Here is a 26,509-nt window from a genome sequence, read left to right on the forward strand (position 1 = left end):
GATATTTAAGACGATTTCTACATATTCAATGCACAACATTATTATAAACTGTTTCTGAGCTGAAGCATATGCTACTGATTACTGCTTTAATCTTCTCCATAAAACATTGTATACTTTGATGTATGTTTGAGCATAAAGATAAGATTTCAATATGACACTTTTAATATCATCAGCAAACATTGCCACACTTTCATAAACATATTCTACTGAATTATGAAACTCACCATAAGAAACCAATTGTCCTCTTGCGGTGTTCTTGCCTCTTGAATTTTCAGCAGTGCATTCATATGTACCCGAGTCCTTCTGCTGAAAGCTTGTGATTTCAAGAACACCATACGTTTTGTTCACTTTGACCTTGTCAGAGAAGGCGCTGCCAATTCTTCTCCAGCTAATAGTAGGAACTGGACTGAAATAGGACGGTTAAAAACAACTAATGAGCAGCAGGTAGAAGACAACAATTTTTGTTACAGAAGGAGAATTCCATCCAATTGGTTAAAAAGTATCAATCAAATATTTGCACTTTGATGGTCAATGAGATCATTGTATTTTCTCACTTCCAAATACACTGGAGGAAGTTGGGAATCTTTAGTCCCACTTCTGACATTGCTGTTCCCATTATATAGAAGTAGGATTATGGGATGCCTGTAATTTATATGAGAAATTTCCAGAGCAACCTTGCCATTTAAATGACAGATTGCCTCCACTGAAACGGTTAGGTGAGAGCAGGTCTGTTCACAGAAAGTTAGTAGTCAGGGATCCTAAAGGGCATTATGGGGGAGTGTCAGGTATCCTTTGGAACGGGTGTCATGCACTCTTTGGGACTGTTAAATGTGGAGAAGATTGTGTTGGAAACATGTATAAACCCGAGCAATTTTACAACTTGTCACGATCTGTCATGAACAGTCAAGAGCATCTACAAATGGCAAAGTAAGTTTTGATGAACAAGAACCTTTTTTCTCACCAGAGTGCATTCTGTAATATAGAACTGTAAGAGATGCAATTTGTTTGTTTTTGTTCTGTGGTTGTGCATATACAATGAATGGCTTGGTGGGTGAAGGTTTAAATGGAAGTGGGTAGCAATAGGCATGAATAGGGGTATAAAGGACAATTGGAGATGGATACAGAATGTAATGCTTCATGCATTGGCATAGATGAGACATGACAAATGTGCAGGGATGTGGTGATGAAGGAGGGCAAGAGGGTTGAGGGCTGGAAGAATGGTTCACATGACACCCCTTTTGGAGAGCTAAAGCAGCTTTTGGATCTGGTCCTTAGTTTGGTGGAGGTAAGGTATCCTTTCAGATTGTGAAAAGGCAAGTTTGTGCATAAACACTGCATAAGTCATCCAACAAAAAAAAAGTGTAGTTGAAATTAATAAAAAGTACTTTAGTAAAAATATAGCAGTTGTGTTGCCTGACTAACTGACTGCTCCAACTGTTTGTTGAATGCAGATGACTGTGGACACAAGGGATTAAGCACTAATTTTATTTCTTCACTTTTTATTTGCTGTCAATGAGACCCTTTTTGTCCCCCATTTCTTGACGTAACATGTCAGCATGGTCCCTGAGGTTTCCTCATGGTGCTTTAGGTGAGTTGGCCTGGAAACTAAGGAAAATCAGTTGATACATGCCTATAAAGGACCAGTGTGATAATTGGGAGCAAAGAACATATGAATGAATATAGAAGCATAGGATGTCATGGTTAATGTCATCAACAAACATTGCTACTTTTTCATGAACATATTCCAGTGAATTATGAAAGTTACCATGAAGGAGTATGGGGAGTATGCAGAGTTGGAGATTGCTGAGCAGAATGGGTGTTTTATGTTTTAATCTTTTTCAACTTTCAACACAATGCTGGAGTCCTAAGGCAGGCTTTCTATCCAGCACCCCTCGGGAACTCGCTGCCTCTTAGGCTTCTACTAGCTAGTCGACATTGCTGGCACTCACATGCATCCTTAATATAGTGTATCAATAAATTTCAGTCCTCATATTGTCAGATGTTTTGTGAAAATATTTTGTTATCTGTCATAGCAAACTATCAATAATAAATATTACTGTTACATCCAAAATGTTCTCATGAAAATCTGAAAACCTACTTTCCCAGTGCAAAGCATTCCAGCTTCACTGTTGAACCTTTAGCTGCAAAGACTGTTTCTGGGAAACGAACTTCAATCTTTGGTTCATATTCACCCATCACTCCTGTTAAAACAAAACAGAAGCATCTTCATTCTTCACTGACTCCGGAACGCTCATTAAGTGTTAGATTTTTACTTGCATGGAAAGCAGCTTTTATGCATAATTAATTATAAGCACCAATACCAATACTATGTTACACTCATTGCTTAATGATGCCTCGTCAATTGTTCAAGGTATCGCAAATAATTATCAAGAAGTCTAAAACTGAAATGTGAAGCAGATTGTATCATTCAATTAAATATCAATGTAAGCATATAATTGCAGCCCATCTTTGAGCATAGACAATTTAACAAGAGCTTCATTCAGCCTGCAATTTTATTGTCAGCTTGTCTGGTCATTTCTCTCCATTTGTATCATAATTTCCATGTCACAAATCCACAGAAGATTGTAAGACATTTAAAATGCCAAATTGTGTTAGCAGTTTCACCTTTCATTTTCAGAATGTGTGTATAAGGACATTAGTATTATCTTTGAAAAAAAGTACTAGAGACACCAATTACTTTCTGAAATGGCAGTAGCAGAAAATGAGTTTGGGAGAATGAAGTGTTCAATCAGTTGTAAAGGTTCTTAAGAGCCGCTGAAAATCAGAACAAATTAAATTATCAAAACTGCAGGATTCCTTATACTCTTTCCTCAAAAATTGCCTTTGAGCCACATTTGATGTGGTAACAACCTCATTTTTATTTTCTTTGTATGAATTATTCTATTACAATTTTGGTCTCTCAGCCCTTTTATTCCACAGTTTCTGGAACACAAACTATTGCATGGAATTGTGTATTATTGTGAATATTATCAGTCATACCGCAGGATATATAAGAAAAAAAGCAGTAATGTTATTCATCGTTTAGGTTTTTGGCATGGATAAAGCTGGTTTGCTGCAAAATCCTTCATTAATCTAATGGAACATAATCGAGACAAACTGGTGTCTGAGTGAAAATAAATTCAGCTCCTTAATCCCAATACAACCAGATACTTAAGAAATGTTGCATCTCTTTTTATATGACCAGGATAAACCAAATAGTTTTACACAAAAATATGGTGAATCTGTCCCCGCCTATTGGTCCATCTACATCTTGTGAATTGCTCTAGAAGCAGAATGCAAAATCAGGTGTGATTTGTGAACTCATAACAGCAAAATATTGTAGATGCTGGACTTCTGAAATACAAGTACAAAATGCCATAAGACCTGAGCAGCTCAGCCAGCGCCTGGAGAGAAAAACAGAGTCAATGGTTTGGATTGCTGACCTGTCATCAGAACTAAATGCTCATGTTCAACCAACATGAGGGGTCATCAGCCTAAAGTATTCACAGTTTCTCTCTCTCTTGAACACTGGCAGACCTGTTGACAATTTGCAAATTATTTTGTTTTGCAGCACTCTTCTGAAAGCTGGATTGAGTTTTCACTACATGGGAAATCATCATCTTCAAACCTTAATTAATCAGTGGAAAGAAAAAGTGGAAGAATTGAATATTATGTAAAATAAAGGAAAGTTTCAGGCCCTTCTTCCCATGAAGGTGAAGTAAAGTTTATCCTGCTTGTTTTCTGCAGACATTCTTATTCACTTTGTGCTTTAGTGTTGGGGATTCAGTATTTCACAGAAGAAATGTAGCTGTACAGTATTGGATGAAAACTTGTCATCCTGGTCAGCTTCATGACTGGCCAAGTTCTGTTTGTGTTTCCATCCAAAGCAGTTTATATTATTTAATAAACTGCACAGTTTTGAATAAGTGTCATATTAACCTCAAAATATTAACCCTGTTTCTCTCTCCACTGATACTGTCAGACCTACTGATTACCTCAGCCCTTTCCATTTTTATTTCCATTCTTGGAAATCCTGGTTTGAAAATCCTGGAATACTCTTCCACATACTGTTATTGGAGCACCAACAAAAAATGGCAGCGCCAGTTTAAGAGGATAGCCCATCTCAACCTTCTTTGAGCAACTGGATATTGGGCACGAATTCAGTCTTGCCAGTTTTGCAAAAAATGTGTTTACAAACATGCAGATTTAAATGCCAATGACTTTTCATTGAAATTTTGACAAGCAGAAAACTAACCATAATGAAAAGCCATTATGCAAAATGTGTAAACAAAAAGCCAATATACCAAATTCCATAAGTCAAATTTGGATACAAATTTCATATATTTGTATATTTCTTAATATTATTACTGCTCTTCTAATCTTTTTCGCATGAGAAACACTTTGGCACAACATTTACTGATACCACACTCTAAACGTCCATAATTAAATTTTCAGACAAATTTAGCTACAATATTCAATTTTGTCAAGGATTTTTAAAGGTTCTTAATACTCAACTTCATTTGAGGTTATGCTATTTTTCATTTAGAATGAAAGGTATAGCTTTCCCCAGTACTCTCTTAAAAAAATAGAAAAAGATACACTTATACAAGAACTATAATGAATGAAAGTTTTTTTTAAAATCCAGGTCAGTGTCAAGTTTTTCAAGGAATGTTTGTTCAAGGGTAAAATATTTAACAACGTGGATTAAAACTGAGCACCAATTGTCTGGTTAAAGACCAAACACTCATGAATTGAAGAAATTAAAAGCTATGCACTACACACAGACTACATTAACGCATCACCAGTAATAATCCTTTCATGCCTGAGTAGTTTCTTTCACTGAATGAATTTTTGCTGGATGGTTCACAGCAGTCATAATTTTTCAGTAATCATGAATAAATTATATTATGGACACATTTTGATCATCTTGTTCTTTTATACTGGTCTCTGCTCATTCTGAACAAGAAATTAATATTTAAATTATATGATAATGATTAAACAATTTATGTTTGCATCCCCAATGGTCGTGTTAACTGCAGCACACAGGAACTAGTTACATGCAGGTCACCTGAGGTACACTGCCATCCATTATTCATTTTCCTTTTTTATAATGAGGGATATGGAATGGCAATTGGTAGGAAACAACAGGAAATGTAGGAAAGGGGACAAAGAATTTTCATGGCAAAATCTGTTCCAATAGAGGGGTAAAATTATATGCCCAATGTTTCTGTTAATAATTTGTTATCACTGTTAAAAGTCACCGTCATAAATATACATTTAGCTGCAAATGTGTACAAAGCAGTCTATCGTATTTAGAGCTCCATGAGCAACTTATGTGGCAGAAATACAAATGGTCTTCATTATGGACCTCTGTCAAATTTCTTACTCTCAGGGTTGCCCAAACAGGTGGTTATAGCCATCATTGTTATGAAGAGAGAAGATGCTTACCATCACTACGTAGTACCAGAGGGGTAAGTGGACTCAGAACTCTCTTATTAGTTACTGTATTCTCTATTTCACAGATGTAGGAACCAACATCTGATACCTCCACTTTTGAGATGTATAAGTTTCCAGTTCTTTGAGAAACAAAGCGACGATTATCTTGTTCGACGAAGGTTGGAAACTGGTTAAATATCCAAGTGTATTTTAGTTCTGAAAAAAGAACAGGTGATAAATAGTTCACAGCATTAACATCCTCACTTCATGTGTCAGGTTGAATCTTTCAAAAAATCAACCATAATGCATAGTTAAAGAGTAAAAAGCAGCATTATTTTTAAGATATTTAAACAAAAAGCAAATAGTGTTCTCTAAACTGCATCAGTACTTACGTTTTTTTAGTGAAACAAGGAAAGACTTGAATTTATGCAACAGGCAAATGCTCTTAAGTGCTTTGCAAATAAGAAAGAATGGGTGAATTGCAATAATTGTTTGAAACATAGCAGCCAATTTACACACAGCAAACTCCCAGAAATCATACTGTCAGATTGACCAGATAATCTGTTGTGGTGATGTTGAAGGATATAGTAATGACGAAGATGCAGAAGTTAACTTTTCTTATTCTTCTTCAAAATAGTGATATGGCATTTTTTACTTCTATCTGAGTGTGGAGTTGGGGTATTAATTTCATGTCTCATTCAAAAAATAGCATCTCCAACTGTGCAGCCTTCCACTAATTTCATGACATGCTGAAGAACTGAGAATTAAATGCATAAATTATCATGTCAATATTTTTAGGATTTTTGAGAAGATGAAGCTTTGGAAATAAGCTGAAAGCTCCTTGAGCTTACTCTAACATTTATTCAGATCATTAACAGACTTTGCACATTCTCAATAACTGAATAGACCTCCAGAATAGAGAATTCCAAAGATTCATAACTCTCCAAATGAAGAAACATCAGCATAACTCAATTCCAAATGTCTGTCTCCTATGATGAAACCAGGTCCTCTTGTTCTAGAGTCTACATCCATAAAAGTAGCCTCTTCACAAGAACCCTCCTGAACCTTCTCTGCATCTTAAGCACTTGAATAAAACAAGACCTCTTTCTCCTAAAATGCAAAAGATAGAGGATATTATGCACATGCCTGTCTCAGATGATAGCCCTCTCTCCAAGGACTCTTTCCAATAAGGTTTAGCATACCTGATTTAAGAGAAACATTCCAAATATCAAAGCCTACTTCAATTAGCCTTGTATTTTGAAGCCTTTGCAAAGATAAGCATTCTATTACCCTCCCAAATTGTTTGTTCTACCTGCATGCATCTGTGTTTTGTGCATAAGGTGATCTAAATCCCTTTGAACCACAACATTTAAGAGTTTCTATCATTCGAAAAATGTTCTCTTATGCCATTCTTCCAAGCAAAACAAATAAATATATTTTCCCATTCTGTACACCATCTATCAAGCTCTTGTCCACTGAATTGATCTGTCTATATTGTGTTTTTGTGTCCTCCTCACAACTTACTTTCCTAAAGAGCTTATGTCATCAGCAAAATTTAATACATCACTCAAAAAAAAACCCAGAAAGGATAATTAACAATTGGGGACTAATCAAAGAAGAGTCACAATAGCCACAGACAACTAAAATAAGGTTCATTCTCCAGTTTACCACAGATAAAATTAAAACTGAGAAGGAAAACTTCTTGAAGATAGGTGAAACTCTAAGCCACAATAAGGAGAAACATTGGTAATGGAGAAAAACTGAACATTGGCCATTTCTGCCATGAAAGTCATGGCCGGTATATGACAAGTCCTAGTTACTCTTCTAGTCATCCATCTTGTCCAGCATTCCCCAACATCTCAGGGCAAGCTCCATATGCCAGGAAATTTTATCCACAGAGTTTCCCATGAGGCATGAACCAGCATAACCAGATCATCACGGCAAATCTCTGATGCGCTTAGAACAGATTTCTTCATTTCAATGCTGCACTTCGGAGTTTTGTAGCACCATTCGTTACAAGATTTCTGCTCAGTTGCTTTGCAGACAGGAATAGACCCCATCTCATTCATTCTCTTGGTGCTTACACATTTTTTGCTGACTTCGATGCTCAAAGCATCTTTGCCATGCCTTGCTGTTTACACTTTGCTGCCTCAGAATGAACTGAGAGGTTCGCAGTACTTCTGTCTTGCTTGGTTTTTAGTGCACACACAAAGTCAGGCAGCTTTTTTTATGGTTATCAGTAATGATTAGTCAATAGGACTGAATGTTGTATGGACCATGCTAAATCAATCTCATACCTACATAGCATTGCCAGAAACTAATGCAGGAACACATACTAAATATGCTTCAATCAAATGGTCATGTACAAAGCCGAAGGGGAATAGTCTTTAGTCAAGTCCAGGAAGAAAAATCCTCAATGAGGGCGTCCTGCAATTGTTCATCCAAGTCAGCACAAGATTTCAGAGTACAGAAAGTGGGTCATTTGGAGTGAATTGGGTAAGGTAAAGTCATCATAGTCTTACCAGACCAGGGCACTGCTCTCTCATTAGAGAGAGATAACCAGTGGTGTCAACCTGAGGGACTGAGAAGGAGAGTCCTTCATGGTAGCCATGCAGCTGGTGCAGGAATCAAACCCATGCTGTTACAGGTACATAGCGGTAAGCAAGTTGGACTAGTCAATTGGTGGGATTGGATGTAGAGGGGATAACTCGATGTACAATGGTGGGAGATGACAGTGTATTGGAGGACACGGGCTACTACAAGAGGCTGAGTGTCAGTGATGGTTATGATCACCCTATCTTCAATGGGAGTGTGCCATCATAATATTTGCATGTGTAATCTGCAGGCCCCGAGCTCAGGGGAGATCAAGACTTAGATGAAAGCATTGGATGAGAATACATGGAAGCTCAGAATTGATGGGATCAACAGGGACCATAAGGGAAAAAGCAGCCTAGATTACTGTCTGAGCCGATGGCTCGTTCTGCAAAACTTGAGCTTTCTAACCCCATTTGAATTACAAATATGCACTGAAATGGAAAATGGCTGCCACCAGACCCAAAACGTGGAGAGCCTGTATTTGTTTTCCCTGAGAGACTTGTGAGTGATGTAAAGCCCTTCAAGAGGAATTTCATTAATCAGGCACTAACACAGTATGTTAAAGGCATCAATCATCATAACACCCTGCATGTGAAACATATGCAGTCATCAACTGTGTAGGATACAAATATTGGTCAGAAACAATTTTGTTCATGCTATTAGACATTACAAATTGATTGTTGTCATCTCGGTGAAGCTTTAGTTATCACTGAAAGGCCTCACCTATGGACCAAAATTCAACAACAAAATCTAAAGTCTCATAGACTGTTAAAGGGGGAAGAACTGCTTTCTTCATACCTTGAACTCTTAAGATATTTGCCACATGCTCTTATATACAATGCTCCCTTCCCTCAGTGATGGGAAGGGGTATGTGAGGGTACAGATTTCAGTAATCCTAATGCACTGACAATCTCTTACTGTACTTCTGTGACATGATTGGTACAGTATACATTGGAATAAAGTCTACTGTCTCAAACTTCCCTCATGAACATTCCTGTCAGAGTACTCCATGCCTTACCATATCAAAGATGAAGTTAAACCATCTTATGTGTTGAAACTCTCAAGAGCTGGTCTGTGATATTCCCTACCTAGATTCATTGGAACGGTGAACAATGGATTCAGATATATCAGGACTTATTGTGGCTGTGTTCACAGTGCAAAGTGCAGAGAAATTTAGGAGGAACAAATGTGCCAATAAGCTCACCAGCGACAGAAACCTCCAGCGATTGCCAAACTGCCTTGATGGGCAGTAGTGGCAGCTGGAATTCCCCTCAGGATTCAGAGGTAGTACCAGATGCAGAGACTCTATCACCTCAAAGCTGTTTCTTCCAGATCAGTGCAGCACAGAGAGGATCTCCCAGGATGAGATTACAGAACTGTGACATCTGCTGGAGTGGAATTTGTAGTTTGAAGGGATAGTTGTCTACTCTAACCCAAAGGATGTCAAAGTGAGTACTGTTCCAACATTTTATTTTGTAGTTAGCTGCTTCCAAGGATCCATTGATTTGTTCACAACAAAATAGCAGCTATGTGTCCTCAAAAACTCATCATTTTCATTTTCCTCCCACTGTATGTATTGTGAAGAGCTATTAATGGCTGGCAGTGATTGTCCTGGTGCTCAGCTGGGATTTAAATATGGTGCTGCAATGGAACTCGCAGATGGACCCAGCAATGTTAACTATTTACACCACTTATAATCACAAAATAGCAAGGCAGAGACTTTGTACATACATAATGAGGTGGGCATCTAAGAATTGAGAGAGATTACTCGCAAGAGCACATGGAGTCAAATTCTCCATGGAACTCCCTGAAATTGACATTTCACCAATTTTTGGTAAACATGCAACCCATAGTTTTTCTCTCCCTGTTAATCCAAACAAATTGGAAAGATGAAAATGAGTATATTATATATTTTTTGATTTCCAGTAAGATCTGAAACATTGATATTTCATGTGTATAAAAACTCATTTTTAATGTTAGAGAGGTTCTTTAGCACTGGTGAAAAGTTACATAAATGGGTACGTGTAACTGAAGTGACAACCTTGATTTTCAAGCTATGTTTGTTCCCCTAAGCTAAAGACAACAGATTCCAGACTTTTCTGCATAGAGCACAGCTGTTTACTTTGCTTCATCATAAACCCTCAAAGAGGGATCTTTCTCATGTCTCATCTTTCGAATCTCTATGGCTCTTGGACTCACAAATTGCAAATAAAACAAAATTATGAAAGTTACTCCCTCAAACTGTTTTAAAATAAATCATTGTGGATGCAGAAATCCCTTCAAGTTTATCTTTAAATTCTTCTGACACACTGAAAAAAACCATATATCACCAATTCAAAATTGAAAAATCTAAACTTAAACAACATTAAAAATAAAAATAAATCAGACAGCCGATAACCAAGCTTCAGTATATTTATGGAAAAAAAAACACTGAAGTCAAGTGGCATGATGGGAGTGACTGCCCTTGATGCCAAGGCAGCATGTTATCAAGAGTGGCATTAAGGAGACTACAACATTGAAGTTAATTGAAATCCTTAGGAGGGGTTGGGGGTGGTGTTTTTAGTGGAAATTCTCCAATGATTGGAGTTGTCGGTATCAAAAAAGATCATGGTGGGGGGAGGGGGCTATTGGAAACTATTTCAATCTCAGGATGTTGATACTGGTGCACCAAGGTACTCCTACAATAACTTCCAGCTGCTTCATCAATGAATTTCCATCAGAAGACCAACAATGTGGATGTTCACTGATGATTGCAAAGTTTTCAGTCTCATTCATAACTCTTCATACAATGAAAAAGGATATTGCAATATTTGCAAGACTTGGACAGTATCCAAGTTTAGGCTGATAATTTTGAGGCAAATAATCTTCAAGCTACATAAATGTGAGCAATTGACCATTTTCAAAAAGAAAGAAATCAACAATCTTTCTTTGAAAGTCTCGACCAACGGCATCGCTAAAGTCCCCCTCAGTCAAACTCCTGTGAGTACCACTGACCAGAAACAGAGCTGGTTTAGCCATATGAATACCCTGGCAATACAAGCAGGTCAGAGATTGGGAATTCTGAGGTGAGCAACTCACCTCCTGACTCCATGAAGCATTCATGCCATTTCCTAGGCAAAAGTTATAACTGCAATGGAATTTTCTTCGATTCCTGAGGCTGTGTGCAGCGTCACCAACAATCAAGAAGATAATTTCCATCCAGGCCAAAGCAATTCAGTTGATGAGCACTCAATCCACCAGTGTAAACAGTCACTCTGTCCTGCACTGACACATAATAGCAGCGACATGGATCAAATGCAAGATTCACTGCTGCAACTCAGGAAAGGTCCTTCAAAAGCACACTCTCTCAACTTCTATTAGCTAGGAGAATAAGGACAGCAGATGCATTGAAACACCATCACCTACAAGTTCAAATCCAAATTACACATTCCATCTCGACTTGGAACCATATTACCCTCCATTCACTGCCACTGGAAAATATGGTCCCTTCCGATCAGCTATTCCTATCGCCTTTCAATGACCCAACATTCAAGAATGTTTCCATTGTAAGCATACTTTATTAGTTCATTTTTGTTAATGCAATCATCAAACTGTTCAGCGAGACTTGCATTAGTGATTGGTCACTTATATTTTAGTTGCTTAGTTTCTATGAGAAAGAGGCAGAATGAGGTAATACATCCACCCTTGCCTGTCTTCCTTTTAGACAGCTGACCAAGCTAGTTCTTCCTCTTTTGTCAGCAGCAGCTCTGGGTTTAATGAGTGGTGTGCTGAAATGGGCCTCTACTTTTCATCCTGTCTCACATACACTTTCTAGTTAGCCCATTTCTTTCATAGTGACAGTCCATTTTTGGTCTATTTTCACCTCCATGAAACCACCGTAAAGCATGATGCTGACCCCAAGTCATGAGACTGATTTGAAAATCCACTGCAAACAAGATGGGCCAAACGGCCTCCTCCTACACTGTGGTAATGTTGAGATTCTGTAATTTTCAAGGGCAATTAAGGACAGACAAAAATGCTGGTCCAGCGAGCAATCCCCATGTTGAATGAAAGCTTTTTAAAAAATATATGAAATTTAGAAACACAGCGTGATTAAAAAAAGTCATACAGCACGGAAACAGATCCATCGATCCAACCAGTCTGTGCCAAACATAATCTCAAACTAAACTAGTTCCACCTGCCTGCTCCTAGCCCATAACTGTCCAAATCTTTCCTATTCATGGAGCCATCCAAATGTCTTTTAAATGTTGCAATTGTATCCACATTCACCACTTCCTCAGCAAGTTCATTTCACAGGCGAACCACCCTCTGTAAAAAAATTGTCTGTCATGTCTTTTTTAAATCTCTCTCCTCTCACCTAAAAAATGTGCCCATAGTCTTGAAATTATCCATCTTAGGGAAAAGGCAATTACCATCAACTGTATCTGTACCTCTTGTTATTTCACAAACTTCTATCAGATCACCTCTCAGCCTCCTATGCTCCTGTGAAAAGGGTCCTAGCCTATCCAACCTTTCCTTATAATTCAAACCTTCTATATTTGGCAACATCCTGGTAAATCTCTTCTGAAGCCTCTCCTATAATTGGAAAACCAGAACTGGACACAGTATTTCAGAAGAGGCCTTTGGACAAAAATGGTGTGCTGTTGAATTAAAAAAAAACTGATAGCCTCAAAAGAAATACTCATTAGTTTTTAATCCCTATCAAATAAGATATGTTTCATGTTTTTAACTCAAAATTCTCTATAGGAAGAAATTCTAGTGTTAAAAGGAAGGTTCTCATGAAGAGGACCCATGTTGCATGAAGCTGTGATGAAAAGCTGTGCTCGGGATTCCAGGAGACCTCTTTGTAGAAGAGTGGTAAGTAAATGTAGGATAAGCAACATCAAAGAGAAAGAAGAAGAGTTATAAATAAATGCAGGAAAATTTCCATTCCTGCTTTCAAACTAACAGTAGTCATTTCATCCAAAATATAGGGAACTAACAGTAATCATTTCATCCAAAATATAAATCAGGGAATGTGTGCCACATTTTCTTCAGAACATTTTAAAAACATTTTTGAAGGAACTATTCCCACTGAGGAGACAAATGCCAGGGGTAAGTAAAGATGATGATTATTCCAATAAAATAAGGTCAGGAAAGTTAGGCAATCATAAATTAATTATATCCTTCTACAATTCACTGCAATCAAAATGAAAGCTCAAAGTTTGTGGTAAAATATAATTCACATCATAATATTATTTCAAGATGAAACATCATGAAATGTTCATTTTAAGAAGGCCAGGAGCAGAGTAATCTCAGAGAGCAAGGTGAAGAGGCGAGCTGGTATCAAGGCATGGTGATGAGTGAAGCAATGCGGTTAGACTGTGGCAGATCTCTTTAAGAGCAACTTAGCTTGTCCCACCCCTTGGACACTGAAGAAATCCAGAAAAGAATTTTGTGGGTTTTTGATCTATAAGAGAGTCAAAGGGAGTGGTGGGGCAGGCAGGAAAGTGTGTTTGAGGTCACAATCAGATCATCCATGATTTTAATGAATGCCACAAAAGGCTCGAGGGGCTAAATGGCCTACTTCTGTCCCTATTTTGTCTGATCATTTGTTCTTATAGATCATGGCAGTACCATACAAGGAAGCTCATGAGGTGAATCCACTGACAAGCAATTAATGTAAGTGGTTCGAAACAACTTTCTTCTTATTTCTTCATGGGATATAGGCAATGCCAACATTTATTGTCCATCCAGAATTACCAAGGGTCATGATAAAAAGTGAATCACATGAGTTTGGAATCACCTGTAGTCCAGACCAGATAACAATGACAGATTTCCTTTCCTAAAGGACATAAGTGAACAATCAATAGTGGTGGCATGGCCACCATTAGACCAGGTAGATCAGCCACATTATTAATTACCACAAAACATAGAAGTAATCCAAATAGGTAAAATAAAGTTTATTACATTTCATAAATTTTACCATATAATTACAAATAATGTATGAATTAATCAGATATTAGTGGATCAAATTCAGTCCTGCAGAACATGTATGAGAAAGTGAGAACTGCAGATGCTGGAGATCAGAAGCAAGAGTATGGTGCTGGAAAAGCCCAGCAGGTCAAGCAGTATCTGAGGAGCAGGCAAATCGACATTTTGGGCATAAGCCCTTCATCAGGAAATCCTGATTCTCCTGGTCCTTGGACGCTGCCTGGCCTGCTGTGCTTTTCCAGCACCACACTCTCGACTATAGCACATGCATGTAAACATGTAAAAGATGTGTAGTAAGGTCATTGAGTTGGAGGCACTGACAGATCATGGTAATATGATGTCACAATAACAGAGACTTGACACATGTAAGGGCAAGACTGGATACCAAATTATCATGGATACCAAGATAGAGCAGGAGATAAAAGTGGAGGCATATCAGTATTGTTTGACTATACATTACAGAGTTAGGAAAAAAAAAGTTTTAAGGGTCAATGAAAAAATCCATTTGTTCAGAGGTAAATAAAAACAAAAGAGATATTAAACCATGTGAGTTGAACTCTATGACCAACTGACTAGTGAAAAAAATATTGAGAAACTCATTTGCAGGGGGCGGGATTCAGGAGTAAATGATAATGAGGTGTTTTAATCATCATATTATATACTGGGATAATAATAGTGCAAACAATGGAGGAGAAGAAACATTTCTGAAGTGTGTTCAAGTGAACTTGCCCAATGAAAGCCCACTGGAGAAGAAGAATTGCCAAGTCTGATTCTCAGGAATGAGTCAAGTGATCAAGTGGCAGTAACATGTTTGCTAAACAGTAATCATAATATAATTTATTTCAAATTAACTGTGGAAAAGGCCAAAGGACTATCTGGCGCAAAAATATTTTTGAGGCAAGCATTGATTTAACTGAGTTGAGAATTGATCTGTTCCTGGCAAATTGGCATTAAAGACAGCCAGGCAAAACTCAGGTGAACAATGGACTACATTTAAAGTGTTATGGACCAGACCCAACCTCTCACACCAAAAAAGATCTACTGTGGAGATAGTCTACACCCTAACTTTTACATTTTCTTAAAAGACAATTGTAAGGTGCAGTGTTCCAGATATAATTGATTGGTCCACTACTAAGCTTTATTCTCATAACAGTTGAAAACCACCCAAAAAAATTGACATAGCTTTACTGAAATACTTAACAAGATAATGTACTATTTAACCAATAATCATGAACTGTCCCAATAAAGGCAGCATCCCATAAACATACTCTTGGCAAAGGCAATTCAGCAACACAATTGTTATTCTCACATGTTGTCTCTCTCTCTCTCTCCAGTCCAGTGAAAAGAAACACAGAAATAAAGTATCTGCCCCTTTTGGGTTTTAAGAGGAAGCCTCTCTGTCTAAACTTCGCTCTAGCAGTACAGAATTGAAGCTTTCAGTTCCAACAACCAGCAAAACCCACCAATGTAAATGTAAGCAAAACCAAAATCCTTCAGGCTATGGGAGCCTGACCCCACCCATTCAGGATTCCTTTGTCTTACTTAAAAAAACACACAAGAGAAACAGAAAGCTGTTTCCCAACAGCCTGTCTGAAAGAGGCATTTCAGCACCACTGTAACAACACCCTTCTGAAAGAGGACCAGGACACAACGCCTCTCTTAAAGGCATCGTATCATTACAAAAGGGATGATTTGGATATGGTCAAGAGTGGTGTGGCAGGATATGACGAGCCAAAATTGCTTTGAGAGCTGAAATAGACTTGATGTCTGAATCACTTCCTTTTGTTCTGTGGACATGTAAAAATTGTTGAATTTGAACATGATGAAAAATATTTCGAGGTTCTGCTCATTTTCTTTCCTGACAATTTGAATGTATTTAACGTTTTATTTTCAGTTCCGCTACACATCGGAACAGATTTTTCTGATTGATAAACTGCCCTACTCAGTTGCTTGAGGAGGTATATTGCTGTTTCGTCTTTTCAAGTGAATATCTTATTTCCGGTAGAGGGTCCTGCATTATTTTGGCTTTCTAAATTAGTATATGCTCCAGTGTAAGCTACTATAAGAAGTCTGTGGGAATGAGAAAGAGCTAAAATGTGGCCCGAATTTTAGGTTGTGCAGGTTCATTGGCATAGTTGCAATAAAATCCACAGGACAATGCTATTTACTTGCAGTTGGGCTCTGCCTGAAGGAGGACTTTATGGTTCAGTTGGGCTTTCTCTCTAAGTAAAAAAATGAGTCACACAAAAAATAAACATTACAACAACTTGGACAAACATATTAATTTTTAAGCAGTTGATGTGGCTAAATTGAAATGCTGAACCATTATCTCGATGCATCGTCTGATGTTGTTTCGAAATCAGCAATAAAAGATGATGAGTTGTACAATACATGCTGCAAATAATTGAAGTTGTGAGCCCAGACCATAGAGACTAAAACCTTGGAGCGTCGTAAAGGCCTGTTACTATGCAACTCAGATTGTTGTGAATTTCACTGAAGGAAATAAGCAGTGGAGTAGAAATTACCATGATGATAATTGATTAGCAAGTTGATGGTGAAGAATGTAAAGCCTATTAGCTGTGCATTCCATGGAAATTACTAAAAGTCCTCAAAGATGGATACATTAACACCAAGGAAATGATGCAGACTCAAAGGGGTGACTTGGTCTTTCACCACCCATCTGTATCAGGAAACGTTTAGAAAATTGAACAAAATTTGATCCTGTCGACTTTATTGTGCCTCTTTCAAGAATCATTAAATTTGTACAGATGTGGCAGAAAGGCAGAGGCTACCAGGGGTCACAAGTTTATTTGAAAGGAATGAATGGCAAAGGGAGAGAAGTAGGATATTTGTCACAAATAGCTCAATCTGGAACAATGCAGATATTTTATTCATATGTATGTACTCATTCAGGCTTGAGTGGAATTATTACAGGATGGATACTTAATAAAAAAGCAGATATTACACTAAAATGTATGGCAATTAGAAGTTTGGATAAAATACAGAAAGCAGTAAAACTTTAATAAGGAGGGGAAAATAATAGTACGAGAAAAAATATATTTCAAAAAGAAATAATCCATCAAAGTAAGCAGTCTTCAATAAAGTAAGCCCGCACAATTAAAAACGAACATTAAGGAGACTGATGAATTGAAGAGCTATTTGGCATTTTTTTTTCTATGGTGGAGTCAAGTAACATCACAGAAATAGCTGCAAGTCAGGAAATGGATGAAAGGAAGGAACTCAAAATATTATAATCAATGGAAGTGGTACTGAGTAGACTATTACAGCTATGAGCTGACAAGTCTGCAAGTCCTGATGAACTACATCCTAGGATCTTAAACAAAATGGCTAGTGAGAGAGTTGTTGCTCTTGTTTAAACTTCCAGAAGGCATATAATGGCATGCCACATCAAAGTTTATAACAGAAACTTAAAGCTCATGGTGTAACAGCTCTCATAATGGCATGGACAGAAGATTGGCTGGCTAATAGGAAACAAAGAGTGGGAATAATGAAGCTTTTCTGACTGGTAATATAAAGTAAGAGTGTGTCAGAGGATTGACAATAGTGTATCAACATTTGATCCCATTCATATAAATTACTTGGATGAAGGGACCCAAGGGAAGGTTATGAAATCTGCTGGGTAGAAAAGTAAATTGGAAAGAGGGCGTATGTAGGCTCCTCAGCGTAAAAGATAATTAAGTGAGTATTCTGGAGCAGAAGTGATATTCAATTGGTTCACAGTGTTTGCGCAATATACAGTGAGACATGATCTGTTCAGAATAACCATTATTGCAAAGGATGACTTTGATCAGTTGCAATCACTTAATTTAAATGGTAGTTCTGGCAGGGTTAAGACTTTATTTAGGAATGTTATGGGAGGATGTACTTTATGTACTAGGCCATGAAAAGCTGGGGATCATCAATTTTGCTACCAGTACAACAGGAAACCTCCATTTTGTCTACAGAAGGCAAGCTATAGCAGGAAAAATGATACTATCTGCAAAATTTGCGAACAAATAAAGGCCAAGTAGAATACAAGTTGGATATTTTGGAGAAAAACATTCTTAAGACATAGAAAGCTTCAAATGTAAAGACTAAATCATTGGAGAGACAAATAAATAGACAATTATATTGAATAGGACCTACACTGATGAAATTGTACACTGGTAAAACGTAAAAAGACACAGAAAGGTTGGAAGACATTTTACAAGCTTGGACAACTATATCAATCTGAGAGTAAATAAAATCCTCAAAAGACCAATATTTAACAGAAGAGTTCAGCATCCAAGGAGTTTTCATGGAAAATGTTATGAACAATCACTGCTTCTTGGTGAAACAAAACTGAGACAGTGGAGCTTTAAAATCAGCATTCAAGAAAGCTGGAATAATTGATAAGTCTTTGTTCAATCCATTGCTGTCCAAGGAAGGTCTGACTTTAGAGAAAACTGCTCAAGTTGCGTTGAAAGTAGAAATCAGGAAGATTCACATCCTGAAAAGTTTACACCATTCAATACAGATCAGAGTGAGAATAAAGGTTTGCTTACACAGATTGAACGTGGGTTGCAGTTGAGTCAATAAGAATAACACTGAAGTAGGATGAGCAAAGTTTAGTGATTCAGAACAAAGTCAATAAGAAACCACCTAGCTCACAGATTCAGAAACTGACTGGTTCAGGAATCCATGGCATTGCTAAAATGAAAACCTTTGTCATCCTGGTGCAGTTGTTTTCCATGAAGGGAAGTCACAAGATTTAAGGTGTGTCAGATGATGTTATGAGGCAATTACATGTTTCAGAATGGAAAAGTTCAACTGTACTCAAAATTCAGGAGAACATCAGGCTTCCAAAGAAAGTAATGAACTGTCTAGGTGGTTCAGCAGGAACAACATCCTCAGCAATGACGATCAAAGAGATCGTAAATGCTCCTGTGAAGTGAGGTTTTACAGACCATTCAGAATCAAGAACTGAACCACGGCCCACATTCCTCAAGCCAAACACCTGTCTATCTTTTCAGTCTGAACCAGAACATTCCAGCAGAATTGTTAAATCTTCAAACTATCTATATCTATGAAGTCAGAGATTCAGAGACAGATGAGGTTGAGATTGTAGAAATAGCATTTTTGGGTGAATACAACTTTGGAGGAGCTGCTATATGACCTGAAATATCTGAAATGGTTGATGTTGGAGATTACATTTGACTTTACCCATTTGATGATGTCACATAGGCTTGGGTGGGATAATGCAACTTATCTTAGCACCTCGTGGAGTAAGATATATACACAGGTCTCCTCGTAGTCTGAGTGGCAATGCTTATCTTACTAATGTAATTTGCAGTTGATTGCAGTCATGCACGAAACTATATCTTGTTTAAGACAAGAACCTCTTCTTGTTAAGACTCACTCAAGTTATATCAATTACCAGAGTAAGCTAAATAGACCCTCAGTCCTGGACATGGACAGAAGACTAGTCACAGCATTCTTTGGCCCTCTAACATAACCACTGACCCTTGGATGGGGTTGGAATCTGTCAGAGGGTATTGGGACGGATGTGGTCTAACAGAGCATGGCAGACTCAAGTTTCAGGATTTTTGTGTGAATCTCAACCTACAGTAAATCTTGAAGTTTGGTCAGAATTAATGGAATAATGGCAATGAACACTGACATTTTATGATTAAAAACACTGTTAATTCCCCAAGCCATTTGCCAACTGGGAACAATCCAAACGAACTGCATGTTATTTAAAGGTTAAAAAATGTTTCAGGAGAAAATATTGAGGAAAGAATGTAACAAAATTAGCTCCATCAATGCCTTTGGCATGTTTCAGCAGCTAGTGGTTTGAATGGGTACACAAGGGAAGCCAGCAGCTACTGAATCCAACAATAATTAATCAGAGTAATAAATCTCCATCAATATGATTATGCTATTTAACATGCTAGATGACTCAAGTTCTGGACGCCCTCAGCAAATAAAAGAAATATTGCAGCAAAATAAACTAAAAGTGAACATGAACCAGAAAGTGGCAGTTAGGTTTGTAACTTGGGATGAAAAGCTATTTTGAGAATATTTTGGACTCAGAGCATTTGACTCCTGCTTCAGTAAATGCCAAAGATTTTAATAATATTTAATTAGCTGACATGCATTAACATGCATGCGCTTTTTGTTTAACTGCCATAATAATTATTTTCTGGCAATATATTAAATGTAATTTAAAACAATGACTTATTCTATTTTCAGACTTTGGTTGTTAGGATGAGAATATTTGGTGCGAATCCTTTCAGACATCTGGAAAATGGGAGAAATATTCCTTTATTATTAAAACAGTTATAGTTTCTACTGTCTCTTTAAAAGTGTGAATGTGAATGAGGAGAGAGTGAGGGAGACGACACAGTCTCAGTTTGTGTATTAAGTTTTTTCAGTTTTATGGTAACACATTTGCCCAATGGTAGGACTACATTTGCACGATCTCGTTGTGTTTGTTGAACACAAAGTTACCAACTTCAAACCAGGACGAGTAAAGTCAACATTTGCTTTGTTTATTTAAAGATATGTCATGCGATTGCTCAGCAGACAGACTCCCTGTACATGTTAAGCTATAATGATTACAGAAAAGCACATCTATAACTCCTGCACTAAACATGCTAAAAGCTAATCTCCACAACGGCTGTTAATCACATGTTTTACATCCTGGTTCCTTGCTCTGAATGCATTTTCTCTCAAAGTGAACATGGACAGCAACAGCAAACCTTGAAGTATACCAGTGTTGCACATCACCAGTGTGTTGAGATGAATTACGAGAGAATGACCCATATTCCTCTTTGAATCAAGCTGCCGAATATAAACTAAACAAGGAACCATTTGCTGTCATTGTTAACATCTGAGTAAAAAGGCAGAGCTTTCTGACACTGCAGCATTCCTTCAGTAATACTTCAAAGTATCAGCCTTGATTATGTACTCAGAAGTCCTGAAATATGGTCAGAGTAATGACTTTTATACTTAGAGGTTCACCAGTTGGAGCAGCCATGCTTCAGGACCACAGAATGGAAGTGATAAACCTGGCAGTTCAAATATACAAATACTAAGAGAACCTTTTGTTTTAAAATGGAAACATTCGATGTCTACACTGAAGTGAAGGTTTGCATTGAAGTAAAGATTTGCCTTGTTTGACACAATCAATGAAAGTGAACTAAACCATTACAATACAATATTATCAGTATTAATGAGACCGGCTTTATTTCTGAAGGCTTTGTTGCAAATTTGCTTTTATAAGCTGAAAAGTCAGACATACAGACTGTCCCCAGATTGTGAACAGGTTTCATTCTGGAATCTGTCCGTAAGTCTACTAGTACACAAGTTAGATCACAATGCATGGCCATATGAAATAGTTGTTTTTATGTGCACATTCATATATTGGATCTTTAAAATCAGTTGTTCATAAGTCGGAGACCCCTGTCATGTGAATCTGCAACATGGTGTCCAACCCGTATTTGAACAGCTGTTTTCCAGGCTTGTAATCAAAATCCAGCTATAAGTGATGGGAAATAATAGAACCTCCTTTACCAGGATTAACAGTCTGAACAAGGAATTAGTTTGGATCTTCAAATCTCATAGCCTCAGCAGAAACATTTCACAACTTGATATTGAATGGACTTTCTTTGTAGAACAGGCCAAAAATATAACTGACCCTTGAATGTTCAATTCTGAGATTTAAATTTTCTTGCATTGTTCCTCAGTGCAAATATATCTAATTACTTGATTCTGTCCTGAGGCATTCCAATTAGATACAACACAAAACTATATTTTAATGGTTGATAATAACTCTTGGACTTGACAGATTTTCCTTGAATTGTTGGGCTTAATAACATCGTAAAACTTGATAAACAAAGAGACAGAAATCAGACTAAACGTAGCCTAGCTAATTATACCAATTCTCACAACTACAATATTCAGCACATATGTTGGTTATAAATGACCTGCAAGGTAAGAGAAAGACTGCACCTTTCTGAGAACAAATAACAACAAATATCGTACTTGTTTATCACAGCAATAGAGTGTTTAGCTTGAATTATTTACATCTATTCAAGCAGGATTGTTTTTATTTTTCAAGATTCACTGTCAGATTTTGGCTGATTGTCCGTAAACTTAGTTCTGTTCAATCAGCAACCTACAACAATTTTAATTTAAACCTACTCCAAGTGAAGATAACAGATTATCTTGAACTGGTTTGTGTAAATAGCAATAATTGGCGTGTGCTAAGGTAGTTACAATTAAAACTAAGTGTAGATAAATTTAAAAGTTACTGAAAGTAGTGGTTAACCACACCTACTAACACTGATGGCAGCTTTGCCCACATCCCATGAATGAAAGAAAATCTAAAAATTGACTGCAATTACCAGTTTAGATGCATCTTTATATAGTTTTAGGGGTTGCAATCATGCTTCCTTAAAATTACTTCAAAACATAATATTTTCACTGGATTGAGCTGAGAAATTCAACGATCTTCAAGTGAATCATGCATGGATCACTTGAAATCCTGCTAAAAGAAAGATCAGACATCACTCTGAAGCCAGTGCAATCTGCATATTTATTATGATTCGGAGATGCCGGTGTTGGACTGGGGTGTACAAAGTTAAATATGCAAAGTTAAAAATCACACAACACCAGGTTATAGTCCAACAGGTTTAATTGGAAGCACACTAGCTTTCGGAGCGACGCTCCGAAAGCTAGTGTGCTTCCAATTAAACCTGTTGGACTATAACCTGGTGTTGTGTGATTTTTAACTTTGCATATTTATTGGTTGACATCTGGAAATTGAGAGTCTCCGACATCAAGCAAAGGGTTGTAGCACCTCTTCAATGGATTATGCACTCTGGTTGAAGAAGGAAACAGTCTGAAAGATGCAAAATGACTACAAGTGGATTGAAAATGACACCCAGTTTCTCCAATACAACATTGGAGATCACTGTCGGAGCACTGAGCAGGAGAATGGAGGTCTTCTTTCTCCTCACAGCACTGGGGGCCAGTGCAGAGGGGACTAAGTGGTTTGAAAATTGGCAGCAGAAAATCTTCCAACAGGGGAGGGGGCTACTGAGGACTTCAAATCAACAAAGCAAACTCCCAGATCGTAATGTGCAGTAACAGGTTGATTGACGTCAGCCAATGATATAATCATGGCACATGCAGAACACTTGGAGGACAGAGAAGGAGACTGGAAAAGGTGCAGCACTCTGTGTGTAATAAAGTATGTACTGTGAATAAAGTATCAAAATTACCCACGCATATGTCCAGATTACACGTATAGTAGAGCAGTTCAGGATTTTCAACCAATTCAATGCCAAAGAGTCAAATCTAAGCTTTAGTTTGAGGGTTAACTGGAATCCAATACAAGCCTCCATTTTATGATCACCCCCATCCCAATCCATACAGGCAGAATGTCAAAAGCAGTTTAATGATCTCATTAGCATTTTCAAAGTGATAATTTTATATCTTGCCTCAATTACTCTCATAGAAGCTTCATCACTCATAAAATGCCAATACCTAGCTTTAATTTAGCCTTCTTTAATTGGGGAGATGCACTTCACTCAAATTCTCTTCCAATTTCACCAGAATTGCAAACTCTCATATCCACACAGACCATGTTGTGAATATAATACGTGCAGTCTCTTGTGGCACAGTGGTAGTGCTTCAAGTCCCACCTGCCCCAAACATGCATAACACCTTCAAACATGTTGATAAAAATAACTGTAGCATCTGACCATTTCATCATGGCAAGCACATCCTCAAAATATTTTGCAACACTCTTACTGGCACTTCCGCATTATGTTTCAAGGAGAACGTCAGGCACAAAATGAGGAAATGGTGGAGACCAGCTGTTTACCATCTACTCAATTTTGAAGGACATGCTAGATATCATCATGAGGGCATATGTCATGACACAACTCTCAATGCCATTGGATGAGATGATGCATGCAGTCTTTATATTCCCTACCTTTTTCTTCTTTCTCATTTCTACTTGATCCCAATGACTTTTTATGACAAGCAGTAGCTGCATTCAAGAGCCAACTATTTTTCCTACTTTACCATCACACTAACATGTAACCCCTATTCCATTCTTTCATTTCAAATTCTGTAGTTGCTCAGATCTGTGTTCTGCCATCAAATGCTAGTTCTTCAAGATACAGTTTAGATCTAATCATCACAGACATGAGCTAAGAGATGAGAAAGACATTAGAGATGAGGTTAAAAGAGTTATCTCCACATTTTGAATCACCAGGAATATGATCAGAAACTGGGAAAGGATGATAGAATTGCATAAATGGCAATACAATGAAGTACATGATGACAAACCAGCATGACTACAGAGGATACATGCACTATTTGAAGATCTAGGATAGTGAAGGTGGCTGATGAACCTACAGCAGGAAAGGCAAGGTGCATGAATGCACAATGGCTGAGAACATGAAACATGAATTAGCAGAGAGGCTTTGTGCAGAGCATGCAGTTCAACCCATTAGGAGATGGTCAATGCAGTCACTGCACCTTTGCTGACACCCCTTCTGACAACACTTCTGCCAATGATTTTAATTGCAGATCAATTCCTGTTAAATTTTCATGTTGACTTGTTTTGCATTAGACAGAAAATCTCCCCATCAAAACACAACACTGGACTTTAGCATTTGATGCCTGACTTTGTTACACTCAGTTAACATCACATGATCAGGGAAAATTGGTGGCCAAATGGTTAGGTCATTGCCAGCATAAAAGGTGAAAATTTCCAAATTAATTGCCAAGCTCAATGAAAGCATATCCTACTCATAAACTTAAATATGGATTCTGTGTTTGGATAAAAGTTTCTGGAATAGTCTTTCATTTATAATATACTGGTAAACTGTTAAGGTGGCTGCTAAGAGTCCAGTGACATTCACTTATTCAATACTGACTATCTCAACCTTCTTGAAAGTTCCAACAAATTACCTCGGCAAGGTCCCTTCCCAAATGAAGTTTATACCAAATGCAGAATCAATAGATCACGAAACCTCATCTCTAAGATCAATACTTCATAAAAGAGAGCTGAAGAGACCAGATGTCTACAGGGTAAGTGTAAAGGATCACTATTATCTATTGAATAGTGATGTCTTTATGCGTGGTCATGGGACTGAGGTGTCAGGAAGGGTCGCTTTATTTAATGAAGTCATTTTTTTTTCTTTTGAGATAATTTTTGTGCTTCTGTTCCCAATTATTGTTCATTCATACAAGATAAATTATTTAATTAGTACCATTTCAGTTTCAATAGCCCTCTTCCCGCTTTTGTTTAGGACCAGCTGGAGAGAGATACAGAACCTACTGTTCCTTTGTATGGCTTTTAACGACAATATCCAATTGATGAGGCATGTGAGATTGCAAAAGTTTGGTGTCCTAGCTCTGATCTAGTACTACCAACTGGAACATTCCAGAAATTATTGACAATTGGCAGCATGTGATCAGCAGTGGCCATGCTTTAGTTCAACAATGTTCATTTTAAATTTGAAAGAAAAATGCACAGCTATTAAAAATAATTTATGGTAGATCTTAACTGTCGATGTTGGAAATCAAAAACAAAAATAAAATCAGAAATTGCTGGAAAAACTCAGCAGGTCTTGCAGCATCTGTATAGAGAAATCAGAGTTAATGTCTTAGATCCAGAACCCTTTCTCAGAACTGTTCTGAAGATTTTTTTCAGCAATTTGTGATTTTGTTTTTGTATCCGATTTGCAGCATCGACAGTTAAGAAATATCATAAATTATTTTTAACAGCTAAGCATTGCTGGAAAATTGTTGGAAATTGCTGGAAAAACTCTGCAGGTCTGGCACCATCTGTAGTGAGAAATCAAAGTTAATGTCTCAGGTCAAGAACCCTTCTTTGGAACTGTTCTGAAGAGTTGTTCCAGCAAATTCTGTTTGGTTTATGATATTTCTTCAAGGCTTTTGTCATGATAGTATTTCAATCATATTTATTTCTTGTCACATCACGTACTTGCATAGCTTCTCCGAAATGTATCTATGCCATTTAGCTCAATTCTTTATGGTGGCACTTGAGTTGTAAAAATACATTAAGGCCATTGCCATGCAGGTACTGATGTTGAAATACTGAATCTTTACGAGCTATGTTTTATCGTTACTTTTAAAAAACACAAAGTCAAGATGGCTTCCTTAGACTTCAGATACTTTTGCAGATGGATTGTCTTATCCCGTAGAGACAAAAAGTACTTTTGATAATATCTTATCAAAAATACCAGGGCAGGCCTGGAGAATAGATGAGGCTCTGGGCACTTGAATCATAAAAGTACAGACTGGCCTCTCAACCCAAAAGGTTCTAATTGCTTAAAAGTTCATATTGGAGAAGGATCCAGATTGCTGATAGAATTACCACAGTGCCTTATGTTGACCATGACTTAACAGTTCATGTACAATGGCGATGATTTTTACACCCTACTAAAATAAACAGCAGAATTCAAACCAGCTTTCAAGTGAA

General features: G+C 37.4%; 1 protein-coding gene across 7 annotated transcripts in view; it reads right to left on the reverse strand.

Annotated features, from left to right (window-relative positions):
* Positions 1 to 26,509, reverse strand: part of LOC122559093 (contactin-4-like) — a 2,522,648-nt gene that overhangs the window by 632,385 nt on the left and 1,863,754 nt on the right. For all 7 annotated transcript variants that reach the window (XM_043708367.1, XM_043708366.1, XM_043708371.1 and 4 more), the window contains 3 exons: positions 5,449 to 5,652; positions 2,099 to 2,201; positions 225 to 406 (listed from right to left, as the gene is read on the reverse strand). In XM_043708367.1, the coding sequence (XP_043564302.1) occupies positions 225 to 406; positions 2,099 to 2,201; positions 5,449 to 5,652 (489 nt within the window). The remainder of the gene's footprint in view (positions 1 to 224; positions 407 to 2,098; positions 2,202 to 5,448; positions 5,653 to 26,509) is intronic.

The sequence above is a fragment of the Chiloscyllium plagiosum genome, chromosome 18 (genome assembly GCF_004010195.1).
Source record: "Chiloscyllium plagiosum isolate BGI_BamShark_2017 chromosome 18, ASM401019v2, whole genome shotgun sequence".
Taxonomy (NCBI): domain Eukaryota; kingdom Metazoa; phylum Chordata; class Chondrichthyes; order Orectolobiformes; family Hemiscylliidae; genus Chiloscyllium; species Chiloscyllium plagiosum.